At 42.5% G+C, this 27,914-nt stretch overlaps 1 protein-coding gene across 1 annotated transcript in view; it reads left to right on the top strand.

The window, feature by feature from the left end:
• Window positions 1-27,578, top strand: part of LOC126267757 (photoreceptor-specific nuclear receptor-like) — a 145,433-nt gene extending 117,855 nt beyond the window's left edge. The window contains exons 4-7 of the mRNA XM_049973061.1: window positions 1,007-1,107; window positions 5,412-5,680; window positions 14,373-14,616; window positions 23,651-27,578. Coding sequence (XP_049829018.1) covers window positions 1,007-1,107; window positions 5,412-5,680; window positions 14,373-14,616; window positions 23,651-23,889 — 853 coding nt within the window. The 3' untranslated portion in view covers window positions 23,890-27,578. The remainder of the gene's footprint in view (window positions 1-1,006; window positions 1,108-5,411; window positions 5,681-14,372; window positions 14,617-23,650) is intronic.
• Window positions 27,579-27,914: the final 336 nt, after the last annotated feature.

The following is a 27,914-nucleotide window of genomic DNA, read 5'->3' as shown; positions in this document are numbered from 1 at the left end:
GAGTGTTCCTCGATTATCAATACATACTTCTTTCTGCAGTCGTATTTTAGATTTTCATTGTTCCATTACTCTTTTAAATGAGTGTCATAAGTGACAAATCAATGGATTTTAGAACGTGAGCAGTGCGCGTGCATGCATGTGTGTGTGTGTGTGTGTGTGTGTGTGTGTGTGTGTGTGTGTGTGTGTGTATGCGTGGGTGTGCGTGCGGATGCACGTTTTTACGCCATCGGTTTTTGGGATCAGAGATCCTGTGGTTTTTTGAATTTTTCGCTTTTAACCTCTGTGCCTCATAACTAATATTTATGGGTGCACTAAAGACATAGTGTCGTTCGCTCCATCAGACATATCATTATCGTTATCATCACCATCATCATCACTATCATGACCATAATCATCACCATATTCGTTATTTGTTAGGGCGAACACATCTCGGGACGAATTTCATGGTTGAGTAGTAGCAGAGTTGAACTTATGGAGTGAGACGGTGGACAACGCATATTAGTGCGTGAGAGGTGGGATATGAGTCTAATGCCAGGGTACTTAGATTGAAACTAAGAGGGTAGGATAAGGGGACCTGGGATTGAGTTTTCCGGTTTTCGTAGCGGATTCAAAAGTGCTGTAGAAAGACTGAGAAGTGGATGAGCTGGTATAGGATGCGAGTGGGGACACCAAGCATGGCATCAATTAGAAAATAGGCTGCAACAGGTTGTGAACCACTCAATCTCACTTTCGTGTCAGTCTGTGGAAGTGTATAATGGTAATCGTGGAATATCCAGTACAGTAGCACACAGCAGTAATTGTGGTGTGTCATCCAGAGCCCTGCAGTCTTGAATCTCCTCACCCGCTGGCTCCCCTCGCTCCATTTCCACTTGCATTTGACGCTGCTGTAGGTAGTGCTGGCGCTGGCGAGGTTACTGTAGTTTAGTGAAGTGCTCTGGCGTGGCTCGCGGCTGCTGGCACGGTGAATGTCGAGTACAGCGTGAGGCAGCGTGTACTTGTGTTGCAGGCCGCCGGTGTCGCTGGCGATGGGGCTGTCCCCGCGCTACCACGGCGCCGCCATGCTGGGCTCGCCCGCAGAGGTGCCGGCCAAGCAGGAGGCAGACGACGGTACGTACCACACACCACCCCACTGCTCTCTAACTGCACGCATACCCAACACAGCTCCCTTACCTCCCGAAGGGAACGTGTCTGCGCGTGTGAATGATAGGGAAAACCTTTCCAATTAGGCAGCTGAACCTGCCCCCCCCCCCCCTTTTTCTTAATCTCATTTTGTTAGTTTTCGTTCGTTGTATCTGCTCGGGGCGGACGACGCAAGAAGACACCCGTTTCAGTTCGTCGTTGATCCATTAACTCAGTATTTTTTTATTAGACAGGGCAGTTAACCCTCTGACCGATCACGCTGACTTACCGTGCCGGCGTAAAATGAAATGGATTAAGAACACATATTAAATACGTGTGGCGCGACTAAGTGTAGCAGAGCCATGTTAAGGGATAAATTATGTTCTGGAGATGGTGAAAAAGGGTGGAGGGTTTTGGGGAGTGCGGAGGAACTTCGAAATTAAACATAATGAGCCAAACGTATTCGATTAATAACAGAAGGGAAACGATTTTAGTGACTGGACGTGAAAAGTTATTGGGGGGGAGGGGGGGGGGGGGGTAGGGATTGGGCGGAAATGTTGGCCGGGGCCATCGAAAGGGTACAGTCCCGGCATTTGCCTGGAGTGACTAAGGAAACTACGGAAACCTCAGTCAAGACTGCCGGACTGGGAATTGAACCCAAGTCCTCCAGAATGCGCCCTTCGTGGTCAGCTAGGCATTCATGCCACAAGACTTTAGTTTTCTTTTTTACCTCCACTTGTAAGTGGAGTTGAGGACGTGATACTGATACTAAGACTAGATTATAAAATGGAATGGATCGTGGATCAAAGGTGTTGAGGTATGTAGGGGGTGAAGAATCTCAAAAACGGAAAAGCAGTGGGTTGTAATAAAATAACAGCTGAAGCTATAAAAGCGTTAGGAAACAGATTAAACTAATCTGGTTCCTTTAAAAAAGAAATATAACAGTAAATAATGCGAGACCTATAGGACAATTAATTTCATATATCACTTTATAAAGGCCGTGAGCAGCCTCTTATTCCGAAAGTTAGAAAGAAAAAATTGAACAGAACACTGGACAGAGTACTTGATTAAACCGCCCACAGTACCGTAGAAAGATAGGAAAAGGAAGCAGAGAAGGAATTGAGACGGGGTTGTAGCCTCTCTCCAATGTTATTCAATCTATACACTGAAGAAGGTGTCAAGCAAACCAACGAAAAATTTTCAAAGGTAATACAAATTCAAGGAGATGAAAAAAGGCTGATGACATGGCAAATTTGTCAGAGACAGAAAAAAACTTACAAGAGCAGGGAAGCACACCAAATAGTATCTTGAGATGAGGTTATAACGTGAATATTAACAAAAGTATATAAAAAGTAATGAAATGTAATCTAATAAAAATATGAGATGCTGATAGATTTAGATATCGAAATTAGACACTAGAAGCAGTAGATGAGTTTCGCTGTTTGGACAGAAAAACTAACTGATGATGGCCGAGAAAGGTCATAAAATACAGAATGGCAATAACAAAAAAAGCGCTTCTGAGAACGAGAAATTTTTAACATCGAATAAAAAGTCTTTTCTGAAGGTATTTTGTCTGGAGTGTAACGTTGTTCGGAAGTGATATGTGGGCCATAATAAGTTCAGGCAAAAAGAAAATCGAAGCTTTTGAAATGTAGTGCTACAGAAGAATATTGCAAGATTAGCTTCGTAGATCGAATAACTAATGAGGAGATAGTGAATAGAATGAGGAAAAAAGAAATTTGTGACACAACTTTACCAAACGAAGGACTCGGTTGCTAGGACACATTCTGAAGCACCAAGGTGTCGTCAGTTTGGCTATGGAGGGAAATGTTAGGTCAGTTGTAGATAATGCAGATGGTCGATTTTTTATTTGTAGAACTCTAGGAGAGTGTAGCTCATTTTTAAAAGAGACAGCGTATGGAACTCTTGTGCAGCCCATTCTTGACTACCACTCCAGCGTTTGGGATCCTCACCAGGTCGGATTAAAGGAAGACATCGAACCATTCAGAGGCCTACTGCTAGATTTATTACCGACAGATTCGATCAACATGAGAGTATTACGGAAATGCTCAATGGGAATCCGTGGAGGGAAGACGACGTCCTTTTCGCGAAATATTATTGAGAAAGTTTAGAGAACCAGCATTTGCGTCTGCAGACCGATTCTGCTGCCACCAACGCGCATCTCGCATAAGAACAACGAAGCTAATACGAGAAAAATTAGGGCTAGTATGGAGACAGACAGTTAGTTAGTCATGAAGCAGAAAAGGGAATTACTAGCAGAGGTAGAAGTTACCGTCCGCCATGCACCATATGGTGGCTTGCTGAGTGTGTATGAGGGTGGACTGAGATAAGAACTGCATTTGGAGACGAAGTCTGAATACAGCAAGCCCTTTCAAGTTGATGTAGGTCGCAGTAGCTTTGCAAAGATGAAGGGGCTTGCACGACTCATGAGAGCAGCATCAAATCAATCTTCAGATTGAAGACCACCATAACAGCAATAGGAAAAATAGAAGAGGCATGACAAAAAATACTAGACTTGTTCACGTCGCTGTCCGCTTCCATTTCTCTATCCCGCAAGGAGGTAAAGGCGAGACACTTACGCCCGGTATCGCTAGCTACGGTGCCACTGGGAGATTATGTACTGTGGCGTGACAAGTGAAGTGGTCGCTCGCTCGAATTACCTCGGCTGTTCCCTCGTCTGCACACAATTAGCGTGCTGCCACCTCGCAGTATTTCCCCACCTCTCGCAGCTCGCCTTAGCTCTGAGACGTCTGCCTCTTCGCTCGAACTGGTGCGTAATTAGGGAGCTTCAAGTTGAGTCTGCGCGCCATATTTCGCGGAGCTTCTTAACAAGCAAAGTTGAGGGAGCGCGGGCGCTTCAATTAGCTACCCGCAATCTTCGTCGCGCATCAATTAGTGTACATAATCCGGCCCTCGCTTGTTTCTTCCTTGCTCTTAATTAAAATAACGCGGAATTTTAATTACTCGCTTTGATTAATTCGGTGGGCGCGAAAAGAAGGGGAGGTAAGAAGAGAGGTTAAGGACTGAAACTACGACGCAACGGACGTAACACGCTAAGCTAGTCTGCTGCAGATACAGAGGTTTTTCCTGCCTTGTTTTCCAGTACAAGCGTGTCGTGAGCTAAACAATACACTGTTTTCCAGACAGCAGTGCAAGTGAAAAACACTTACATTAATTATCACGGGGACAATTCAGAAACCGACTCCTGTTTGCGTGTTACACACCAACAAGGATTTCTTAGTGACATCTACTGCTTTAAAAACATAGCACACGTCAACTTATTTTCTATAACACCTGGTGGGTTATGCTTTAGTACGTAACATGAGTATTATTGCTTGTGTAAGTCACACACATGTGGGAAATTGCGAATTTTAAAGAAGCCAGCTACAGGGACTTAGGAATTATGAACCGTATTTCGGCATTTCAGATGTTAAAGTTATTCTGAAACAAATAATTTTTAGCTTCGTCAGAATTTCGGAATCGGGTTCATCCAATGAGGGAAAATACTGGTTTATGTGCCTCCAAATTGAAAGGTGATTGTTATGTTGGGATTCAGGCAACCAGAAGCGAGAAATCTCGCACGCTTTAGGACTGGATGCGGGATTACGTGCTGGAGACAAGAAGTCGAAGTCGGTGCTTAGGTCTTGTGACGATCGGAGGATTTGTTGCAATCAACTCTATAATAGTACCTAATCCTCAATAATTGCGAGGTTTAGACATTTTGATGTGTCAGTAAACTTTTAAGAAGGTACGTGAAAAAAGGTTACGGAAATTCCGTATTTTTTCCTGTGTAAACTGTGGTTTTATTTTGAAGATCAAAATTCCACGTGGGGTGCTGTGCAATCGTAACCGATAAACTTCCTAAGTCTGAAAGGAAAATGTGCAAACCGCCATTCTTGTGCGACTGTAGAAACACGCTCACCAACTTTCGCACACCCCTTCTCGGTGTCACGATTTGTTTTTTTTTGTTTTGTTTTTTTTACGTCAGTGCGCATGGCCCTCCTTCGCCTTTTATAGTCCGAATGGAGCTCAGTGTGGCTCGTGTTATGAAACCTGTCGATACGTCGGTGGACGCCGCATTTCAGATCAGTCAGCACTTTCCATTTTCTAACTCTTTTTCTACACCCACAAATCCTACGTAAATGTCTCAATTTTTCTTGGGTCTTGTCTCCAGTACCAGTAGTAGCTTTACGACTACCCCACGTAATCTGCAGTACCGCGACGCGATCTGCTTCTACACGGCTGTGAAGGTTGTCGGCGCGCTGTTGCAGAGGACAGCATCGACGTGACGAACGAAGAGTCGCTGCCGCCGCTGTGCGGGAGTGCGGGGCCGGGCGCTGGCCCCACGAGCGCGGGCGGCGGCGGGGGCGGCGGGGGCGGCCTGCAGGCGCCGATGGGCCCGCGGCCGCCCGAGCCGGCGCCGGCCCTCTACCCGCCCGTGCACGAGACGCTGCACGAGACGGCGGCGCGCCTGCTCTTCATGGCCGTCAAGTGGGCCAAGAACCTTCCCTCCTTCGCCAGCCTGCCCTTCAGGGACCAGGTAAGACAGTGTCCGAAGTTCGCGGATCATGCTCTGGTATACAGAGGAGTTGCAGCTTTAGAAAACTGCAGCGAAATGCAGGAACATCTGCAGCGGATAGGCACTTGGTGCAGGGAGTGGCAACTGACCCTTAACACAGACAAATGTAATATATTGCCAATACATAGAAAGAAGGATCCTTTATTGTATGATTATATGATAGCGGAACAAACTGTGGTAGCAGTTACTTCTGTAAAATATCTGGGAGTATGCGTGCGGAACGATTTGAAGTGGAATGATCGTATAAAATTAATTGTCGGTAAGGCGGGTGCCAGGTTGAGATTCATTGGGAGAGTCCTTAGAAAATGCAGTCCATCAACAAAGGAGGTGGCCTACAAAACACTCGTTCGACCTATACATGAGTATTGCTCATCAGTGTGGGATCCGTACCAGATCGGGTTGACGGAGGAGACAGAGAAGATCCAAAGAAGAGCGGCGCGTTTCGTCACAGGGTTATTTGGTAAGCGTGGTAGCGTTAAGGAGATGTTTAGCAAACTCGAGTGGTAGACTCTGCAAGATAGGCGCTCTGCATCGCGGTGTAGCTTGCTGTCCAGGTTTAGAGAGGGTGCGTTTCTGTATGAGGTATCGAATATATTGCTTCCTCCTACTTATACCTCCCGAGGAGATCACGAATGTAAAATCAGAGAGATTCGAGAGCGCACGGAGGCTTTCCGGCAGTCGTTCTTCCGGCGAACCATACGCGACCGGAACAGGAAAGAGAGGTAATGACACTGGCACTTAAAGTGCCCTCCGCCACACACCGTTGAATGGCTTGCGGAGTATAAATGTAGATGTAGTCCAATCATCAACTGCGGCGTTCACTGTCTTACACGAATTGTCAACAGAACAATGAAAAAACTGATATAAGCTGACCTCGAGAAAAATATTTGTTTTACAGAGAAACACAGGATGTTTAAAAAGAGTAGTGTTCGTCAAAACAGGACTACAGTTCTGAGAATCATACGTTCAGAAAGTAGTACATGCTCACATATGGACCGATCTGTCCTTTCATTCCAATCCGTTCGTCACGTAAAGGCAGACAATATGGGCACATATCACGCAGAATTTTTAGAATTATTTACTGAAAGGCCGCTGTGATCTGCTCCGTAAGTCGACCCGATTCTGTGGACTTTGTTCATACACTGTTGATTTCCCGTAGTCCCACACGAAAAGATCCGTAGGCGCTATGTCGGGTCTGTTAGGAGGCCGTGAGATAGGTTCACCACGGCCGGATCAGCGGGCACTGAATGTCTGGTTTGTTTCCGCACTATCAAAGCCCAATGCGGTGGTGCCCCGTCCTATTGACAGACGATGCTGTCCAGTAGCCCATCTTGCTGTAATTGAGGGACCATAAACTATTCGATCACTTCAAGGTAACGGGCTGCACGGACATTTTCACTTAACGATAAATTGTGTCACCTCCGTACAATGTGTTTCTGACATCTGGTCTTTGTGCTGTGAACTATGGGATTTGGCTTAACTCCCGGAGCATGATCGTTCATTGTTAACCCACATGATTTTCGCGTACATTGCATAAAATTCCTCAGAGATACATAAATTAGCTTAATAAATATAACATTATACATTCTAATATCTCAAATGGATCACCCTATAGACTCAGGTTCGGTGAGCGGGCAGTCCACACTATCGGATCTTCTGGACGAATCCATCTCTCTGGAAGGGTAAAGTTCTGCTACAGCGTTGATAACTCATCATACATAAACTGGTGACAAATACCGTCTGTTAATCTGCTCGGTACCGTGTATACTCCTTTTAGTCCTTCGTTGACAATTCCTGCCCATACATCAATACCCAAACGATCCTCATACCTCAGCTCCATGATTGCTCGACGATTTGCATTTGCCCATGCGTTCGCACATATGTCATTTATTATGTATCTCTCGTCAATCGCACTTCATCTGTAAATACTACACATTTCTCACCTCAAGTAAAATGACTGACATCCTGACAGTGTTGTGTTCGACATCGTACACAACGGTAAGGAGAGGTAGGCTACAGAATGATGTGGCAATTCCGTTACCAACTTTGATGCCTGTGGGGTGGTATGAATATGTGATACCATAAACAGGTACTGGTTTCCAGTCATATAATTATGGCACCTTTTCTTCTATTTTCGACCAATAGTGCCTTCTGCATAGGAATACGTGACACTTTACTGACCCTGTGAATTATATTAGCTGTTACCCAGAGCTGTGCTAACAAAACAGTAGTTTTGTTATGATGAGTAAGTAAGCTATTGTACATGTAATAACGTTGGCTACCCTCACGCGTCTGCATGTTCGGATAAGCTTAGCTCGAGATGTGCACCCAACCCTCCCCCCTCCCAATGCACGACGCAGCACCAGTGCTGTCAATCAGTGCGTACGAAGATGCATAGGCAGGAGTGTATATTTATGCACTATGCTACTGAAGTAGCTCTACGTTACAAAACATGTATATTATGCAACTAATTTATAATTTTTAACATGGTTTATGTTCACAGATGTAGAATTGTGTCACATTCCCTACTTCATCTCATAGGTGTCGACGTTTGTATACTTTCTAAAATAGCCTAGCTCGATCTCAGGATTCAATCTCCACGCCAGACTTCATCCAAATCGGTTCAGCAGTTTGGTTGTGAAAACGTAACAGACAGAGTTACTTTCGCATTTATTATATAAGACATATTTTTTACATGATCCGATTTTGATGAAATAAGCCTTATTGTTGCCCTAAGCTACGCTCAAATTACCTGTGGAAACCCCCGTGAAAATTCGTCTAATACTTTTGGAGATTAGCATGTTCAAAGGGACAAACAGAGTGACACAACTATTTTTAGGTAAAACTTAAAATTACGATTTTTTCGTGATACGACTTTCATGAAGCCTATATGTTACCCCAAGCTGCACTCGAGTTGTCTGTGAAAACACCCTGAAAATTCTCCTAGTACTTTCGGAGATCAGCGAGCTCAAATAGACAGACAGATAGCTTCGACGGTTTTACAGATTTATTATTAATATAGATACAGATATGCATACAGAAGTAGGTTAAAAAAAGGCAAACCTATGTTGATACTATTTGTAGATTTAATTAAAGCTTTCGACAATGCTGACTCGAAAACACTCTTTGAAACTCTGAAGTTACCAGAGATAAAATAAAATAGCGAAGAGTTGCCTAGAACTTGCACAGAAACAACGCAGTAGCTGTTAGAATCGAAGGTCGTAAAACGATAAATCAGTAATTGAGGATGGATTCAGCAAAGTTTGTCGCATTTTCCCCACGCTACTGAGTCTTTATACTGAGCAAGGTGTAATCCAAACAATGCAGAATTTTGGAAATGGAACTAAAGTTCGGGGAGAAGAAATAAAAACTTTAAGATTTGCCGATGACATTGTCATTGTCAGAGGCGTCAAAGGTCTTGGAAGAGCAGTTAAACCGGGTGATGGAGTTCGAGAGGAGGTTATAACGTAAACATCGATAAAAGTTGAACAAGTGTAATTAAATGTGGTCCAGTTATATAATGTGATGCTTGGTGGATTACATTAGGAAAGGAGACACGAAAAGTAGTCGATGAGTTTTGCTATTTAGGCATATGAGTAGCCTTATACGGAAGTACAACATGTACAACAAACTGTTCGGAGAAGAAGAAAACAGAAACTTCAAATTAACTGCTACAAAACAGTATTGGACGTTAGATGGGTGGTTACAATAACTAATGACGAGGTAGTGAATCGAATTGGAGAAGAGAGAAATTTATGGCACAACTTTACTAAAGGAACGGATCGGCTGATAGGACATACTGTAGCACCAAGGAAGCGTCAGTCTGGTAACAGAGGGAAGTGAATGTGCATGTGTGTGTGTGTGTGTGTGTGTGTGTGTGAGATGGGAGGGGGTTGGGTGAAGTCAACGATGAAGAGGGAGATCATGGTTTGACTAAGGAAACACGTTTAAGTTGATGCAAGTTACAATATTTACGAAAAAAAGCAAGAGCCTGCACACGATAGACTAGCTTGGAGAGCTGCATCAAATCAGTCTTCGGATTGAAACCACAACAACAGCAACAGCGACGTTGTAGCCTCGGCGGCTATTTAGTAGTTGTTCTCTAAATAATCACGATACAGGCGAACTGAGCGTATAGTGAAATGTGTCATGATAAGACAGTGGCGATCTATAATGATCATGAATTGACACAAATTATCATACGCATGAAACCAATTGTTAGTACTTGCGTTTCTACTAAAACACCCGAAACTTTTAAAATGAAAGAGGCTTATTCTTGTCTATTTTTATTTACTAAATTCTAATAACACAATAATGGCTCTAAGCACTATGGGACTTTACATCTGATGTCATCAGTCCCCTAGACTTAGAACTACTTAAACCTAACTAATCTAAAGACATCACACACATCCATGCTCGAGGCAGGATTCGAACCTGCGACCGTAGCAGCCGCGTGGTTCCGGATTGAAGGGCCTAGAACCGCTTGACCACAGCCGGCGGCAATAACACAATAGCTGTATCATCCCTCGTTCTGTACGAGTAATATACAATATTTCAAAAATGGATTTAACCATGTATACAGGGTGACTTCGTTAAACGGGAACAAACTTTAGGATACGATCCCTGAAAGGATAACAAACAAAAAAAGGCGCATGCGTTCCAGTGGTGGTATAGCCACTTGAAGGTGGAGATGAAAGATGTCTGACACTGTATGTGTCAGTGATTGAAAACACACATGAGAACACACCAGGCAGGTGGGAATTATCTGTTTGTACTAGTGTTTCTACTCCGTGCTCAAGAGGACAAAAAGCTGTCAATGAGAGCGGCACGTTCACACATAGGTACTAGGAGGCATCCGCCTCATTGCAGCTCTGACTCACTATGATGTTCAAAAATGGCTCTGAGCACTATGGGACTTAACAGCTATGGTCATCAGTCCCCTAGAACTTAGAACTACTTAAACCTAACTAACCTAAGGACATCACACAACACCCAGTCATCACGAGGCAGAGAAAATCCACTATGATGTAGACATGTATCATGCAGCGCAGTGCTGAGAAATGATAGCCCGGTGTATCAACCAAGAACACACCGACGTGATCTTTGCACATGGACAGGTAAATGGCAAAGTCCGGGCGATTAGATAAAAGCATCGCGCCGATAGCTGCCGAACCATAAACTGTATGCAACAGTGTTTCGTCGTTTGTCTGAGACAGACTTGTTTATGGGAAATGGCAACTACGAGAACGGATGCACCCAGTATGTATAAAGGCCGTGGAAGAACAGACTCTGAACATTGCAAAATGTGACCTCTGTGTCATTACGAGGCCGGTGGGCCACCTGCATAGCGTGAGCTGAGGACCATGTGGAACATTCTCTTTTATAACCGTCATTATCCATATCACTTACAAAGTGTGCAAGTCTTATTTGCTATCGACTTGCCTCAGTAGCGACGGTTTTGTAGCTGGTTCGTCACAAACACCATCATGGTGTTGGGATATTTGTCATCCATACCATCTGTGAACTACGAAGAAACTCCATAATACGGCGGCAACGAGACACTGGCAGTGGTTTGGCTTCAGAATGTGGGCGGGATTTATTCGTGACCGCCTTGTGGGAGAAGTCATTCTTAACGACACCTCACGTATATCTGCACTTCTTACATGTGACCCCATCTCCCCTGTCTAGAGCCCTATTCTATATCGTTCATACGGATCGGTGCAGTAGGTAAGCCTCGGTAGTGACGTCATTTTCGGTTCTTTATCCGACGTTCCTATTCAGTAACCTTCTGAGACCTGTTACTGATCGGTCCTCATGCCGATTTTTCGACAACTGTACCGAGAGGTTTTGGACTTCGGTATGGCCCTCTCGTTCGATTCGGTGTGGTTTATTTGCACCTAGAATTTGTTATTTCAAATATACTGAGCGGTTTTAGCTTCGGATTTAGTGATTGTGTTACTGAAGAATCACCAGGACGCGTCTGGGTGGAAAGTGAGTTCATAACAGACTGTTTCCTTTGTTAGAAATATGGTTTGTATTGTTGTTACTGTGAATGATTATAACACAAAAATAGTTTCGGTCAATATTCTCACAAAATACCTGTTATTTTTAAGTAATTAAGAGTTTAAAAATCATTATATTTTAAAACTTCAGCTCTGCTTACATACATCGCATGAGTGTTAGCTGAAATTACTAGTAACTTCGCATATTTTTTCTGCAAATGGTGTACTTATTAACTATCGAAAGGCGTTTAAAACTTTTACGTAACAATGCAAAGGAATATTGTGAAGCCTGATACAGGAAACCTTCCAAAATGTCATACATTTACGGCTTACACCCGCATCATTCGGCAACGAAGTGAGTCTGCGTCTCTCTCGACTGTAATTACGTGGACTAAAGCACTGCAGACATGCAAGATGTAGTAGCGCAGTGGGTAAGGCAATGAACTCCCATGGTAAAGGTCGTATGTTCGTATACAGTTGGGTAACGAAATACTTTTTCTCCTCTTCGTGTTTGTAACATATTCTGAGACTTCGTTAATGGTCAAAGTTAAGCATTTTTCTGATACATTCGTTGTTATTTACAAGTAAGAGCGCGCTTTCTCAGTAATGAGCATCTTCGATTTCGTTACTTCCACATGTTTAAGGAATGAGAGATGGAATTCCTGTGCGTGAAACAATTGACAGTGACATTTATACTTTTTCTTGTCACAAATAACTCACGGTTTTTTCTGAATATGTAGCGATTTCCGAGTGTGTGGCCAAACATAAATCTAAGAGCTCAACATAAATTACTGCGAATGAAACTGGCACCAATCGTATTAATACTTCAGCTTGTTACAAGTGCTTATCTGCGATCGAGTCCTTAACAACAGTACACAGAGATGAAAGATTCCTGTCACAATATTTTTAGACTATAGCACCGTATATGAACCATTTTGATTCATCAGATGCGTGTTATAAACTACAACGAACTTCTATACCTACACTCCTCGCCACACACTCTCGAAAAGGCGTTTTTCTTTTAAATTTTGTTGTTATGAACCAAATCGATGATTTATCGTATAGAGAAGTAAGCTACTTCATCATTTGGATCTCTAGGAGCGAGGTATAACCACATTGTGTTAATGTGCTTATTCTTTGACACTCTCTTAACAATTTTTGAGTATGTGGGGATGTGTTCCGCCTATACAACTAATTGAAAGCAGTTTGTTTATTGCCATACGCGTTTCACTACTTTTATTTGTGAAGCACCTTCACAAATAGACGTAACGTTCCTTCATGAATTTTTAAGCAACCAAGGAACGACGGCAAACAGAAAAAATGACGTATTTTTCGGGTGTTTCTCTAGATATATTTGTACAATGTGGTTCTACACTCCATTCTTAACTCATATTCAGACACGCAAAATCCAAAACAAGACGTCGATGTGAATGAGAACAAAATGACAAAATGTGACATTTATGAGAGTTTCCAGAACACAGTCAATATTCTGTCGCTATCGTGCATTCATGGAAGCAAATGGTCGGCGAAATTTGAATAGTATTATGTACTCTAACCACATTTTTCGGTACTGTGAAGAATAGCATGACTTCGGGGTTGTGCCGCTGTGGCGCTGCAGTGCGCATGCGCGGATCTGAGGCAGATTGCTTTTGATTGGTTGGTGCGAGGAGAACTGACAACAGCGTTTCGGTTCACTAGGACCGTTCGGCATCGCTTCCGAAATGCTTACAGAATAAAGTTGGGGCTCTCCTTCGAAGACAACACCGTTCGGTGTGTTCGCGTACCGAACCGATCAACAAAATGGCGGAAAGATACAGAATAGGGGCCCCAGACGACGTGCCTTTAGCGGTGCAAAGGATAATGTGGTGGCTACCACATGATTGTGCTCCAGTTCACTTCCGCACTTCCGTGCAGAGGCACATCGACAGCATCTGACCTGGCCGACAGATTGAACGAAGTGGTCTAGTTTCATGGCTGCCCTGTCACCCGACCTTAACCCTTTAGAATTCTACATGTAGGGAGGCCTGAAAGAATTTGTGTGAGCGAAACATATCCCGGACGTGCTTATGATAGGACAATGCATTCATGATACCTGTAGCTCTATTCGATTGCAAGACAGCACATCTGAACGTGTGCGGCAGTTGCTGCTGCATCGTGTGAGCACACGCTTAGAGACCTGTTGGGGCCACTTAAATCACTTTTCCCAACCGCGGTCTCGTCACAGCATGTAGTGCACTGCTTTGTACTTTACAGTACTGATGAACTATTGAAGACTCTATAGTACAAACACCATACATTTCGGCCATACGTTCATACGATCCTTTTCGCTCCTTACCCTCTCAGGGATCGCATTTAGCAGTTGATCCTGTATGATTCAGAAAACTGATCTAAATCCCACACACATTAGTACAGCATTCAATAAACTGACACAAAAGCGGAACACAAGAGATTCACGTATAGCTCCCAAGGAGCCGTTTCGATGAGCTGGTTCGCCTTCTGGTCCCGGCGGAGGTTCGAGTCTTCCCTCGGGCGTGGGTGTGTGTGCTTGTCCTTATGATAATTTAGGTTAAGTAGTGTATAAGCTTAGGGACTGATGACCTTAGCAGTTAAGTCCCATAAGATTTCACAGACTCATTGGTTCGCGTGTGCAGGTGATCCTGCTGGAGGAGTCATGGGCGGAGCTGTTCCTGCTGAACGCGGTGCAGTGGTGCATGCCCCTGGACGGCAGCCCGCTCTTCTCGGCTCAGGAGCACGCGGCTGCCGTGCCCAACGGCAAGGCAGCGCAGGTGGCGGCCGACGTACGCGCCCTGCACGACACGCTGCTCCGCTTCAAGGCCGTCGGCGTCGACCCCGCCGAGTTCGCCTGCCTTAAGGCCATCGTGCTCTTCCGCTCAGGTGAGCCTCCTGACGTGTAAGGAGGGGCAGCTCTCTCCTGTCATACCCTTGTGTGTGTGTGTGTGTGTGTGTGTGTGTGTGAGCGAGGGCGGGGATCTTCAGCCTTCTGACTGGTTCGCGCTTTCACCTGAAATATATCACACCTGTTTGAATATAGCAGACAGGTCACTTGTTCCCTACAATACTCCAGCAGTCATTGTTTATGATTTACGAGGCCCAGTGGAACAAAAAAACAACCGTGGAGGGATATTCCACTGGGACATATCATGCCCTCTTTGATGCCATAGTACCCCGTTTGGAGTTAAGCCGGCCGCGGTGGCAGAGTGGTTCTAGGCGCTTCAAATCCGAACCGCGCGACTGTTACGGCCGCAGGTTCGAATTCTGCCTCGGGCATGGATGTGTGTGAAGTCCTTAGGTTTAAGTAGTTCTAAGTTCTAGGGGACTTATGACCTTAAATGTTAAGTCCAATAGCGCTCAGAGCCATTTGAACCATTTCACTTTGAACTGTAATGTTAGAATTTTCCCTTGAACAAAGCCATGGCTCATCTCTCCCCTATTATTATGAATGAAACACTGGTGTAATATTCTACAAAATTTATTGTTTGTTGCACGAACCCCATTTCGGTTCTTACGTCATCATCAGGTACATAGATAAGTATGTGTTTCAGTAAAATTTTGTTGGATCAAAGATTTTAAACTAGCGCATTTACAGAAAATGTTACTGTTAAAATGAGGAATAAAACAAGATGGATTATTTCAGTGTAAATGCGATGTAAGATTATTTAAATACGCTAAAATACAGGGTGACAGTCACTGAACTAAAAACACGCAAGTTTGTTACAAACTACGGCGTGTACACACTTTATTCAACATGTAAATGTCTCTACAGATATTATGATTTAGGTAATGAACTGTTGGATATGCCAGCCATTGTGGTCGAGATCCGTCTTGTACGAACCACACCTTGCCGCATTCAGTGTCACTTTGGATAATAGGAATGAAATCATGTTTCCAAACCTTCATGTACCGCTCGTTATTCACCGTGCCATCAAGGAATATCGCACCGATTATTCCGTGATTGGGCATTGCACACCACGCAGTCACCCGTTGAGGCTGAAGAGACTTCTATATCGTGAAATGCGGATTCTCAGTCCCCCAAATGCGCCGATTTTGCTGCCATACAGCGCATACTTATTCCCACTATAGGCAAATTACAACAGTCGCTCATAGAAGAAAGCAAAAATTGTTTGACACAACAAGAGAAATTATAGTAATTGAAATAAACGAAAATGGGACATATGAGTAAGAAGGATAATTTACAACAGGCCTGGACCGGATTATGAGTAATATACGCAGTTAGAAGAGGCAGGTAAGGGAACTCTTTCTGGTCACTCAGTACTAAGCTCGGACTGATGGATACGTGTTTATTAATTTCCATTATTTCAATACAATTCATCTTCCTTCCTTTGTAGCCTCCTTTAAGCAGGTAGTCTGCAAACCTATAGTCTACGTGAGTACCCTGCTATTCACAATAAACTGCCTGCCAGAGTCAATGAACCACCTTCGAGCTATCTTTCAACCGTTCCCCTCTCTACAGCACGCGGGAAAAACGAGCACTTAAATTTTTCTGTGCGAGTCCTGATTTCGCTTATTTTATCATGATGATCATTTCTCCTACATAGGTCGGTTGCAATAGAATGTTTTCGCAATCGGAGGAGAAAACTGGTGATTGAAATTTCATGAGACGATCCCGTCGCAACGAAAAACGCCTTTGTTTTAATGACTGCCACTCCAATTCTCGTATCATGTCTGTCACACTATCTCCCATATTTCGCGATAATACAAAAAGAGCTGCCCTTCTTTGTACTTTTTTGATGTCCTTCGTCAGTCCCGCCTGATGCGGGTCCCACACCGCACAGCAATACTCCATAATACCGCGGACAAGCGTGGTGTAAGCAGTCTCTTTAGTAGACCTATTGCACCTTCTAAGTGTTCTGCCAATGAATCGCAGTCTTTGGTTTGCTCTACCCACAATATTATTTATGTGATCGTTCCAATATAGGTTATTTGTAATTGTAAGCCCTCAGTATTTATCTGAATTTACAGCCTTTGCTAAGTTTCCAACTTCCGTTGTGTTCCTTCGAACGGGTACCTATTGCCCTTCCAGACTGACCTATATAGAATTTGCCACAATCGCAAGTAATTTTATATATTCCATTCTTTGCCAAATCTGGAACGCTGTCTTTCCCATTGGACAATAAATATGCAACAGTATTACACATATACAACGATGTTTTACGTTCTTGGATTTAAACTTTCTGGTTACATCCAGTGAGACTTTTCCTATGTATGGAATTGTGCACCATTATTGCGTTCTGGAGGTGGTGTGTCAAGGACAGAGTAAAGAAAAGAGTAACCTGATGGTTCTGCTTTTTATGCAATATGGAGTTCACAAAGGTAAGAGGATAGCTGTTTGGCTGACTGCATTTAATTCCATTTGGAAGCTGTCTTCACTCTTGGGCTGGATATTAGATGATGTAGCATTGAATGAAACATGGATTATTACTCGGATATTTCACAACAGCTGAAAGAACATTGTTCCTCCTCAGCAATGAAACGACAGTAAAGGCACATACTATGACTTTTCCAACTAAATGAGTTTGGAAGAAAGATTTTTCAGCTGCCTCTTTTCGTTACCGGATTGTAGTACTTTTTCTTTGGATGGAACTATGAACGCTAAATGAAAACGGCGTTCTCTTGCAACTACCTCTCAGCAAAAAAAGACAAAGAAATGTTGTGTGACATTGTTTTTTTAGGAAACTCCGAAGAGGAACGTTGGACCGCCAGATAAATTTACTGTAAGTATTTTAAGGAGCAAATTATGATCAAAAAAGAATGGTTAAGGGTTCTGAAACTACATTCAAAAATATGTAAAAAAAGAGCTGCTGAAACTATTTTATTTGGGTTTAAATCAGCCCCCATGAACCATGGACCTTGCCGTAGGTGGGGAGGCTTGGATGCCTCAGCGACACAGATGGCCGTACCGCAGGTGCAACCACAACATAGGGGTATCTGTTGAGAGGCCAGGCAAATGTGTGGTTTCCGAAGAGGGGCAGCCGCCTTTTAAGTAGTTGCAGGGGCAACAGTCTGGTTGACTTACTGATCTGGCCCCGTAACATTAACCAAAACGGCCTTGCCGTGCTGGTACAGAGAACGGCTGAAAGCAAGTGGAAACTTCAGTCATAATTTTTCCCGAGGACATGCACCTTTACTGCATGGTTAAATGATGATGGCATCCTCTTGAGTAAAATATTCCAGAGATAAAATAGTCCCCCATTCGGATCTCCAGGCGACGTCTACTCAGGAGGACGTTGTTATCAGGAGAAACAAAACTGGCGTTCTAATGTCAGATCCCTTAATCAAGCAGGTAGGTTAGGAAATTTAAAAGGAGAAATGGATAGGTTAAAGTTAGATATAGTGGGAATTAGTGAAGTCCGTGGTAAGAGGAACAAGACTTCCGGTCAGTTGAATACAGGGTTATAAATGCAAAACCAAATAGGGATAATGCAGGAGTAGCTTTAATAATGAATTTAAAAAATAGGAGCGCTGGTAAGCTACTACGAACAGCATAGTGTCTCATTATTGTAGCCAAGAGAGACACGAAGCCCACGCCTACCAAAGTAGTACTAGTTTATATGCCAACTAGATACGCAGGTGATTAAGAGATTGAAGAAACGTATGATGAGATAAGAGAAATTATTCAGATAGTGAAGGGAGACGAAAATTTAACAGACATGGGAGAATGGAATCCGATAGTAGGAAAAGGAAGAGGAGAAAAAGTAATAGGTGAATATGGAATGGGGGTGAGAAACGAAAGAGGAACCCGCCTGGTAGAATTTTGCACAGAGCATAACTTAATCATAGTTAACACTTGGTTTAAGACTCATGAAAGAAGGTTGTATACGTGGAAGAGACCTGGAGACACTGGAATATTTCAGATAGATTATATAATGGTAAGACAGAGATTTAGGAACCAGGTTTTAAATTGTAAGACATTTCCAGGGGCGGATGTGGACTCTGACCATGATCTGTTGGTTATGAACTGTAGATTAAACTGAAGAAAATGCAAAAAGGTGCGAATTTAAGGAGATAGGACCTGGATAAATTGACTAAACCAGAGGTTGTACAGAGTTTCAGGGAGAGCATAAGGGAACAATTGCCAAGAATGGTGGAAAGAAATACAGTAGAAGAACAATGGGTAGCTTTGAGGGATGAAGTAGTGAAGGCAGCAGAGGATGAAGTAGGTAAAAAGACGAGGGGTAGTATAAATCCTTGGGCAACAGAGGAAATATTGAATTTAATTGATGAAAGGAGAAAATATAAAAATGCTGTAAGTGAAGCAAGCAAAAAGGAATACAAACGTCTCAAAAATGAGATCGACAAGAAGTGCAAAATGACTAAGCAGAGATGGCTAGAGGACAAATGTAAGGATGTAGAGGCTTATCTCACTAGGGGTAAGATAGATACTGCCTACAGGAAAATTAATGAGACCTTTGGAGAGAAGAGAACCATTTGTATGAATATCAAGAGCTCAGATGGAAACTCAATTCTAAGCAAAGAAGGGAAAGCAGGAAAGTGGAAGGAGTGTATAGAGGGTCTATACAAGGGTGATGTACTTGAGGACAACATTGTGGAAATGGAAGAGGATGTAGATGAAGATGAAATGGGAGATACGATGTTGCGTGAAGAGTTTGACAGAGCACTGAAAGACCTGAGTCGAAACAAGGCCCCGGGAGAAGACAACATTCCATTAGAACTACTGACAGCCTTGGGAGAGCCAGTCCTGACAAAACTCTACCATCTGGTGAGCAAGATGTAAGAGACAGGCGAAATACCCTCAGACTTCAAGAAGAATATAATAATTCCAATCCCAAAGAAAGCAGATATCGACAGATGTGAAAATCAACGAACTATCAGTTTAATAAGTCACGGCTGCAAAATACTGACACGAATTATTTACAGCCGAATGGAAAAACTGGTAGAAGTCGACCTTGGAAAGATCAGTTTGGATTCCGCAGAAATGTTGGAACACGTGAGGCAATGATGTCCTTACCACTTATCTTAGAAGATAGATTAAGAAAAGGCAAACCTACGTTTCTAGCATTTTTAGACTTAGAGAAACCTTTGACAATGTTGACTGGAAACTGTCTTTCAAATTCTGGGTCGAGTACAGGGAGCGTAAGGCTATTTACAATTTATACAGACAAGAGATGGCAGTTGTAAGAGTCGAGGAGCATGAAACGGAAGCAGTGGTTGAGAAGGGAGTGAGACAGGGTTGTAGCCTATTCCCGATGTTATCAATCGGTATATTGAGCAAGCAAGTAAAGGAAACAAAAGAAAATTTTGAAATAGGAATTAAAGTCCATGGAGAAGAAATAAAAACTTTGAGGTTTGCCGATGACATTGTACTCGTAATTCTGTCTGAGACAGCAAAGGACATGGAAGAGCAGCTCAACGGAATGGACAGTGCCATCAAAGGAGCATATAAGATGAACATCAACAAAAGTAAAATGAGGATAATGGAATGTAGTCTGATTAAATGAGATGGTGCTGAGGGAATTAGATCAGGAAAAAATGAAATGAGCGTATGGCATCGTTGGCCGGGAGGTCCCATCCGTGGAAGTTCGGCCGCTGAGTGCAAGTCTTATTTCAATCGACGCCACATTGGGCGACTTGCGCGCCGGTGATGAGGATGAAATGGTGATGAGAACAAAATGAGACACGTAAAGTAGTATATGAGTTTAGTTATTTAGGGAGCAAAATAACTGATGATGGTCGAAGTAGAGAGGATACAAAATTTAGACTGGCAATGGCAAGAAAAGCGTTTCTGAAATAGAGAAGTTTATTAACACCGAGTATAGATTTAAGTGTCAGGAAGTGTTCTCTGAAAGTGTTTGTATGGAGTGTAGCCATGTCTGGAAATGAAACGTGGACGATAAGTAGTTTAGACAAGAAGAGAATAGAAGCTTTCGAAATGTGATGCTACAAAAGAATGGTAAAGATTAGATGGGTAGATCACGCAACTAATGTGGAGGTACTGAATATAATTGGGGGAAGAGGAATTTGTGGCACAACTTGACCAGAAGAAGGGATCAGTTGGTAGGGCATGTTCTGAAGCATCAAGGGATCATCAGTTTAGTATTGTAGGCAGCACGAAGGGTAAAAACCGTAGAGGGAGACCAAGAGATGAATACACTAAACGAATTCGGAAGGATGTAGGTTGCAGTAGTTACTCGGAGATGAAGAAACTTGCACAGGATAGAGTAGAATGGACAGCTGCATCATACCAGTCTCTGGACTAAAGACCACAATAACAACAACAACATTAGCATTCTTTGTTCCATTTACAAAGTTCTGTTATACTGCATTACATACACGAGTTCACAATAACAACAACAACATTAGCATTCTTTGTTCCATTTACAAGGTTCTGTTATACTGCATTACATACACAAGTTCAATGTTTTTGATACTAATTCGCTGGTGCTTTGAGCTAAATTGCACCTTATATATGAAGAAACTGAGCGCTACATCTACAGAAACCAATGGAGTATATATTTTCAGCACTCATAAAGAAAGTTGAGTCAAAGTTGCAGAGGTTTCCACATCTGGATTGTTCTTCAAATTTAATTCGAATTTATGTTTAGTAATTCCATCAAGGATGTCCCTAACATTCATCAACTTCTTCCGCCGCTCTTATTCTCCCTACCTTCTTTTTCCAAACTCTGAATTACATCGGGAAAATACTTGTAGCAAAAAGTTCCAACTCAAGGTCTTTGTTGTTGACGAATTGTTGGGCCTACTTGGTGGTTGCTACGTCCATTGACTCTAGGGCACTTATACGAAGTGTTTGATTTTTTCATAGTTTTCACAGAAGAAAAGTGCACATCTTATCCGCCTCTTCTTTTTTCTCTTCAACGTTCTGATAAATTGGCTGCACGTAACTTTTTCTCAGAATTCTCTCATCCGGTATTGACCTTACTGTGTACTTCTCAAGAAATTATTTGAATACATGATTGTTTACCTTGTCGACTGGAATTCCTGACTGAATGAATGCTGTGGCAAGATCGATCCGCACTAAACTCATTCGGTGACAGCTGCTTTTCAGAGCCTTAAGCGAAGGCGTCTATCACAATATGGCTCAAATGGCTCTGAGCACTATGGGACTTAACTTCTGACGTCATCAGTCCCCTAGAACTTAGAACTACTTAAACCTAACTAACCTAAGGACATCACACACACCCATGCCCGAGGCAGGATTCGAATCTGCGACCGCCATCACAATAGTTTCATTAGATTTCCAATTGCGAAGTTCAATGTTCTTTAAATGTTTGCACTGGTTTATTCTGTTTCTTTGATACTTGTCATCGATTGCAATATTAACTTTGCACACGGCACATCGCAGATTGATGCCAGTTTCAATAAACGGAGCTTAGAATTCTTCTGAAAGAGCACACAACTTCTCCTTCTTAATTTCTCGCATGATGATATGGTAAAAAATCCGATCTGATTAAAGACTAACATGACCAGTAAGACAGTACACAGTCGATAGGTAGATAAATTCATATCAGCACTAACTGAATTTAGATTTCAACTGTTGCAGCAGCGTTGTTTTAATTTTGTTTGATTTTACACCTGCAGATTGACCATTGTTACTGAGGCGGACTTATGTTGTTTAGGTTGGTCCATTAGGCGTGTAAAAAATTTAAGCTTCTGAATCAGTGCAACCAAAAGATGCAGGCATTTATGTCAAATATTTCGATACTCTCGAACCCGCCCATCGAAACCTATAGATGAAATACTTATATACGCAATTAAGTTGGTACGGAACCCTCACAGCGCGAAACCTACTCGCACTTGTACGGTTTTTTTCGTGTTTTATTTTCTCTTCCTTCAGTGGATCGAATCTGGAAAATCAGCCTTCCAGGCTAGAAAATGAATCATATAGGAGCTAGTCCAATGAAAATGAGATAGATGGAAAAAAGTAAGTGAACTGCTTATTATTTGAAAAGTAATCACCATAACGGTTAATACATTTATCTCAGTGCCTTCACGGAACAGTGTTTGCGTCTGCGTGCGGAACCATGCCTGTCGCGACCGTGCATCTCTTCGTCCGAAGCAAATCAACGGCCACTAATGTCTTTCTTCAGGGTTCGAAGAACATGGATATCGCATGGGGAGAGATCAGGACTATACGGAAGTTCTTAGGGGCTTTCCACCGAAACGTCTGCATCGTAGTCGAAACAACAGGCACTCAGCTCTGGGAAAGTCAATGACGACCTTTGCCTTTGAGTGCAAGGACCTGTTGTTCAATGACTTGCTTAAATACGGCGGCACAATTTAAGCACAGCGGCACATGGACACTTCGCAAAAATTGAAGAGCGCCGTCAAGTGGAAACGTCCAGGAATGTTGACGGACGACATCATTCTGCAGGATAATGCACGTACCCGTTGCTAACGTCTGCGAAGCCCTTACACATCCTTCCTACAGCCCCGATCTCTCCGTATGTTATGTCCATATATTTTGGAGCCCTGAACAAAAACATTCGTGGCCGTCGATTTGCTTCTGACGAGCAGGTGCACTCTTGGGTTAATCATGGCTCCGTAGGCACCCGGAAACATTTATTCCATGAAGGCATTCACCGTCTTTTCTAAAAGAACAGTTACGGTGATTACTTTTGAAATAATAAAATAATGGTACTTTTGAAATAATGGTAATGCAGGCTTTCTCTACGAATTTCGATGATGAAGTCTTCTTGCGTTATTAGCGGTTTCAAGGTGTCGTTCTGCGCCAACGTTTCGACAAGTTTCCTACTCGAGACGTTGCTGCAGAGCGACGCCTTGGCTCAGCTGGTAATACGAGAAGGCTACGTCGGTTTACTTACTTCCACATCTCTCGTGTTCATTTGACTGCCCCTTATATTAGAGAAGAAAGGAAGGGCACGGTGAAGTGTGTGACGGCGTGGTGTTGCAGAGACGCGCGGCCTGAAGGACCCGGGGCAGGTGGAGAACCTGCAGGACCAGGCGCAGGTGATGCTGGGCCAGCACACGCGCGGCCAGCACCCCGGGCACCCACCGCGCTTCGGCCGCCTGCTGCTGATGCTGCCTCTGCTGCGATCCGTCTCCACGGCGCGCATCGAGCAGATCTTCTTCCAGCGCACCATCGGCAACACGCCCATGGAGAAGGTGCTCTGCGACATGTACAAGAACTAGGCCGCCGCCGTCTGCCCCAACAGTGCTTTCTTCTGTCGCCCGGGGAGACGGAGTCACATCTAGTCGCGAATCATCTGTTTCTTCGGAGCAAGAACTTGACAGCATTTTCCTCGAAGGCAAGAGATTTACATTGACCATACCCCTCTCCAGCAGCATCTCACGTCTCACAAACTCATTTCTCTTCACAGTACCTCGAATCAGGAACGAAATCTTGGATACATTGACCAGCACAGGTTCTCATCCCCTACAGTCCTATTTAAATCAGTTGGCATTTGACAGCGAAGGCGCTGGACTATACTCACTGTGTTGCCCAAAGCGTTGTGCCTGTTATTTCTCAAGTTCGAAGCTTCTCCCTACGTGAAACTTAGCATATTCCAAATTGAAAAAATTACGTACGGCCCTAATCAAAATTAAGAACAAAGTTTGACGTATTTGAAAACACTTTACACATAATACGTGAATTACAGAATTTTCCTGTGATTTTTGTGCGAGACGGAGACTTCAAACTTCACATTTGTTAAGAGTTGCATATTGAACAAATTGCAGAAATTACCGTTCTCCGAAGCTTATGCAGCGTGTAACTAAATTCGCTTTGTAGACTTTTGAGCACACTTCCCTTACACCAAACAAGAAAAAATAATCTAGTAAATGTGGCCTCTAAAATGCATACCTAAGCTATCGGCATTTGTTGATCTTCCATACTATAAAGCACATCTCTTCTACTGCAAGTATTTTGATTTAATTTACGTATTTTGGGAGGAGCTACTACGGAGCAAATCAAGAAGAAAATGTCCAGTAATCATGGGTTCCACACCGCACATTTAAAGAAATATGAGCCCTTTTTCAATAGAAGAGATGTGTTCCACAATAGCGAAGACGAGTAAGTGCTCATAGCTCTTAAAGCACGTATTTTACAGCTCATGTTTATGGATATTTTTTGTTGTTTTGGTCCATACTGACTCATTCTAAAATATTGAAAGCAAAGAGCTTCCTGTTGGAGAGACGTGTTTCATAGTATCGAAGACGAACAAGGTATGCATTTTAGAGCCAAAATTTAGTGGACGTTTATTTCTTGTTTTGCTATAAGAAACGTGTTTTCAAAGTCTGTAATGTGAATTTCATTACACCTTGTACATATATAAGATACAGAGCGATACGAAATTTTGATGAGATCCGACGGTAAGACAGATATTTTAGAAATCAATGAAAAATATCTTGTTCCAGTCCCAGTAGTAGTTGCCGAGAAATTAAATTTAAAATAAATGTTTTGAAACTAGTATTTCTTAAATGTTTCATGCGAGTAGGTGACGCCTTACTACTCGTGAATTTTCGTGCGCGTGTACACCAGATAGCGCTGAAATGTATTTCATGCTTCCTCTCCTTTGGTGTACAGGACATATGATAATGAACTGAAGTCTGAAACTGGCTGTATGAAGTAGTTCTTTTAGCAGCTCTTGGTGGTGAACTACGGCGTTTCCTACAGATTCAAATAGTTTCCCGGGCGGAAAAATTTCATCCGTTTCAGAAAAAATTATCCTGCCTCTTGAGCTAATAAGAATTAACATCAGATGTTTGCCACCCTTTCAGAGTTTCCGCTTGATCTTTGTACGAGATAGAGACCTGAAGGCCAATTTAAATCGTGGGAACTCTGTGTTCCCTGCCAGGAGACAGTAATCAACGGAACAACGTAGCAACTTCGGCCCTTAAATGTCAGATGCCAATTAATTTAAATTATACTATAATATAACTCTAAAACATAGCACTAAAGCACTCGTACCACGTGAACTACAGACAGATCTTGCGCAATTCTTCTTTTCCTCCTCGAAGAAATATCTGAGTCCAAGCTGAAAATTTTTGACATACCCAAAGACAGCTTCCCAACATCACCATCGTTGATTAGTGGTTGAGACAGAAAAAAAATAAGAAGCCCCTTTTGCTCTCCTACTACTGGCTGCATTTGTCTCAAACCACTTATTTCCTTTCTACTTACGCTACCCATTAACTTCACCTATTATACTGTGTCTTTTTTTCTGCATTTCAATCTGTGGGAAACGTAGCACAAAAATAAAATTCAGCTTTTCAACACGAATACCCACAAGCCTACGAGATCTTTCGTATTTTGAGTATCCATTTGATAAATAATGTATAATAACAAATATTCACTGTCGCCATTAATCCCTGGTGAGGTGACTGCGACAGGTGTTGCTCGGCTATTTCATGTCATTGTTTGATAAAAAGTAAGCAAATATATTTAAACATCGGTGATTCTCGGTGAACGCTAAAAATAAGCGTTCATTGTACACTCGCACAGCCAATTAGTGATGATTTTCTTCTGGACTGCAACACATTTCAGAGAAAAATCTCACCCTCTAAAGGTTAAAACATGAACCTAAAAGATTATCTGTTGGTCAGAATTATTCTCACAAGCTTTCAGAACAACTGAGAGTAGAAGCAGCATGAATAACTAGGGCTTTTACCTATTTCTTTTATTATCCATGATAATTTTTAAAAATTCTGTGGCTGACAACAAAATTACAGACATTAATTTCCCATACTTGTTCAAAAAACTTTGTTTCTAATTTCGCGTTACATCCATATGTTGGTCTGGAGCATATGGCTTACCAAGAAGATCTGCGCAAAGATGCAAACATGATTTCCACAAATTTTGTCATACTGCAGGTGATGGACAACGCTAGCATATGTCAATGAAAAACTGCTGAGTTTCAAGGGCTGTTGTTACTAATGCAGAGTCCTCGGCGGCTGAAGTCGATTACTGCAAAACCATGACGGGCTCCAACGCATCGTTTCGGTCGTGGTGCTCCTACACCCTGTACTGAGAATTATCTCTTTTCACGTGCCATGGCATTTGATTATGATGAAGTGTTAAATATGCGCACGCTTCACTCTCGTTCCTAGTACAAAACTGAAAGCATTGTCCCCATACCAATTGTTTCTATTACGGAATGAGGTCGTGAGTTATTCTCTACAGCACAAAGTGAAAATCTCATAAACTATTCATGGTTCTTATGCAGTTAATGTATGTTACCAAGCAAGATATTTTGTATTATGTGTAGTTAACTACATTTTCTGGTTCATCATTTTTCTCATTTTCGATTAATAATTAACGAACTGGTCTCTGGTTTTTCTCCTTGTTTGGGCTGTCAGTGGCGTAGAATATAAACAGTGCACGAAGGCCCCGTACAGCAGGCAGGAACGCTTTGGTGAAGTGCTTGATTTTGATCTTCCGCGAGTGTCAAGTGCTTGTGCAAGGGACAGAGAGTCCCGTGAACCTTCCAGTGGCGCTAGTGTAGCATAGGAAGCCGACTTTATCAGCATCTTTGATGTACAACAATTTTTGGATACAAGCGAGCATTTCTCTTTATGTAATATAGATCTTTTGCATTCGACGCACATATTTAAAAATGTTTCCAGGAGTTTTAGTACTGTAATTCACAATATCGTACGACATTTTTCATTACACAGATTTTCTGTAATTCTTTTAGGAATACTCTGACATGAGCAATGTGTTTAGCTGCACTGCATGCAAATTTCAGACGACTGTATCATCTGTAAATAACATTTATGTCGATTTTTGTCACTGTGAATCACTGTACCTCAAAAATAGAATCTCCGGCTTAAATTTCTGTATGTGCTATCTTTTATATTTAAATTTTAATAAAGTGTTATATTTATCACGTTTCAGTTATGTCATTAACCTTACCTTCCTATGCAACTGAATATTACCCTTGGACATAGTACTATTGTTGCATTTCCAACTTCACTTTAATATGACTCAAGAATTATTATACACGGGATACATAAGACACTTGCATAGTTATTTGCGTTTTCGTGTTTTGATTTATTTCAAATGAGTCCTGGCAATGGCCAAAACAACCAGGCACAAAATCCAGAAACATACGGCAAAACTACATTGCAGTTTCTGTTCACAAAGGACCTAAAATTTTTAGCATTTGTACACTTCGTTTTCGTGAATACAAAAACATGGGTCACTCATTCATTCAAAG

The sequence above is a fragment of the Schistocerca gregaria genome, chromosome 4, assembly GCF_023897955.1.
Source record: "Schistocerca gregaria isolate iqSchGreg1 chromosome 4, iqSchGreg1.2, whole genome shotgun sequence".
NCBI lineage: Eukaryota > Metazoa > Arthropoda > Insecta > Orthoptera > Acrididae > Schistocerca > Schistocerca gregaria.
Note: the sequence above shows the minus strand (reverse complement) of the source record. Positions and strands in the feature narration are given on the sequence as shown.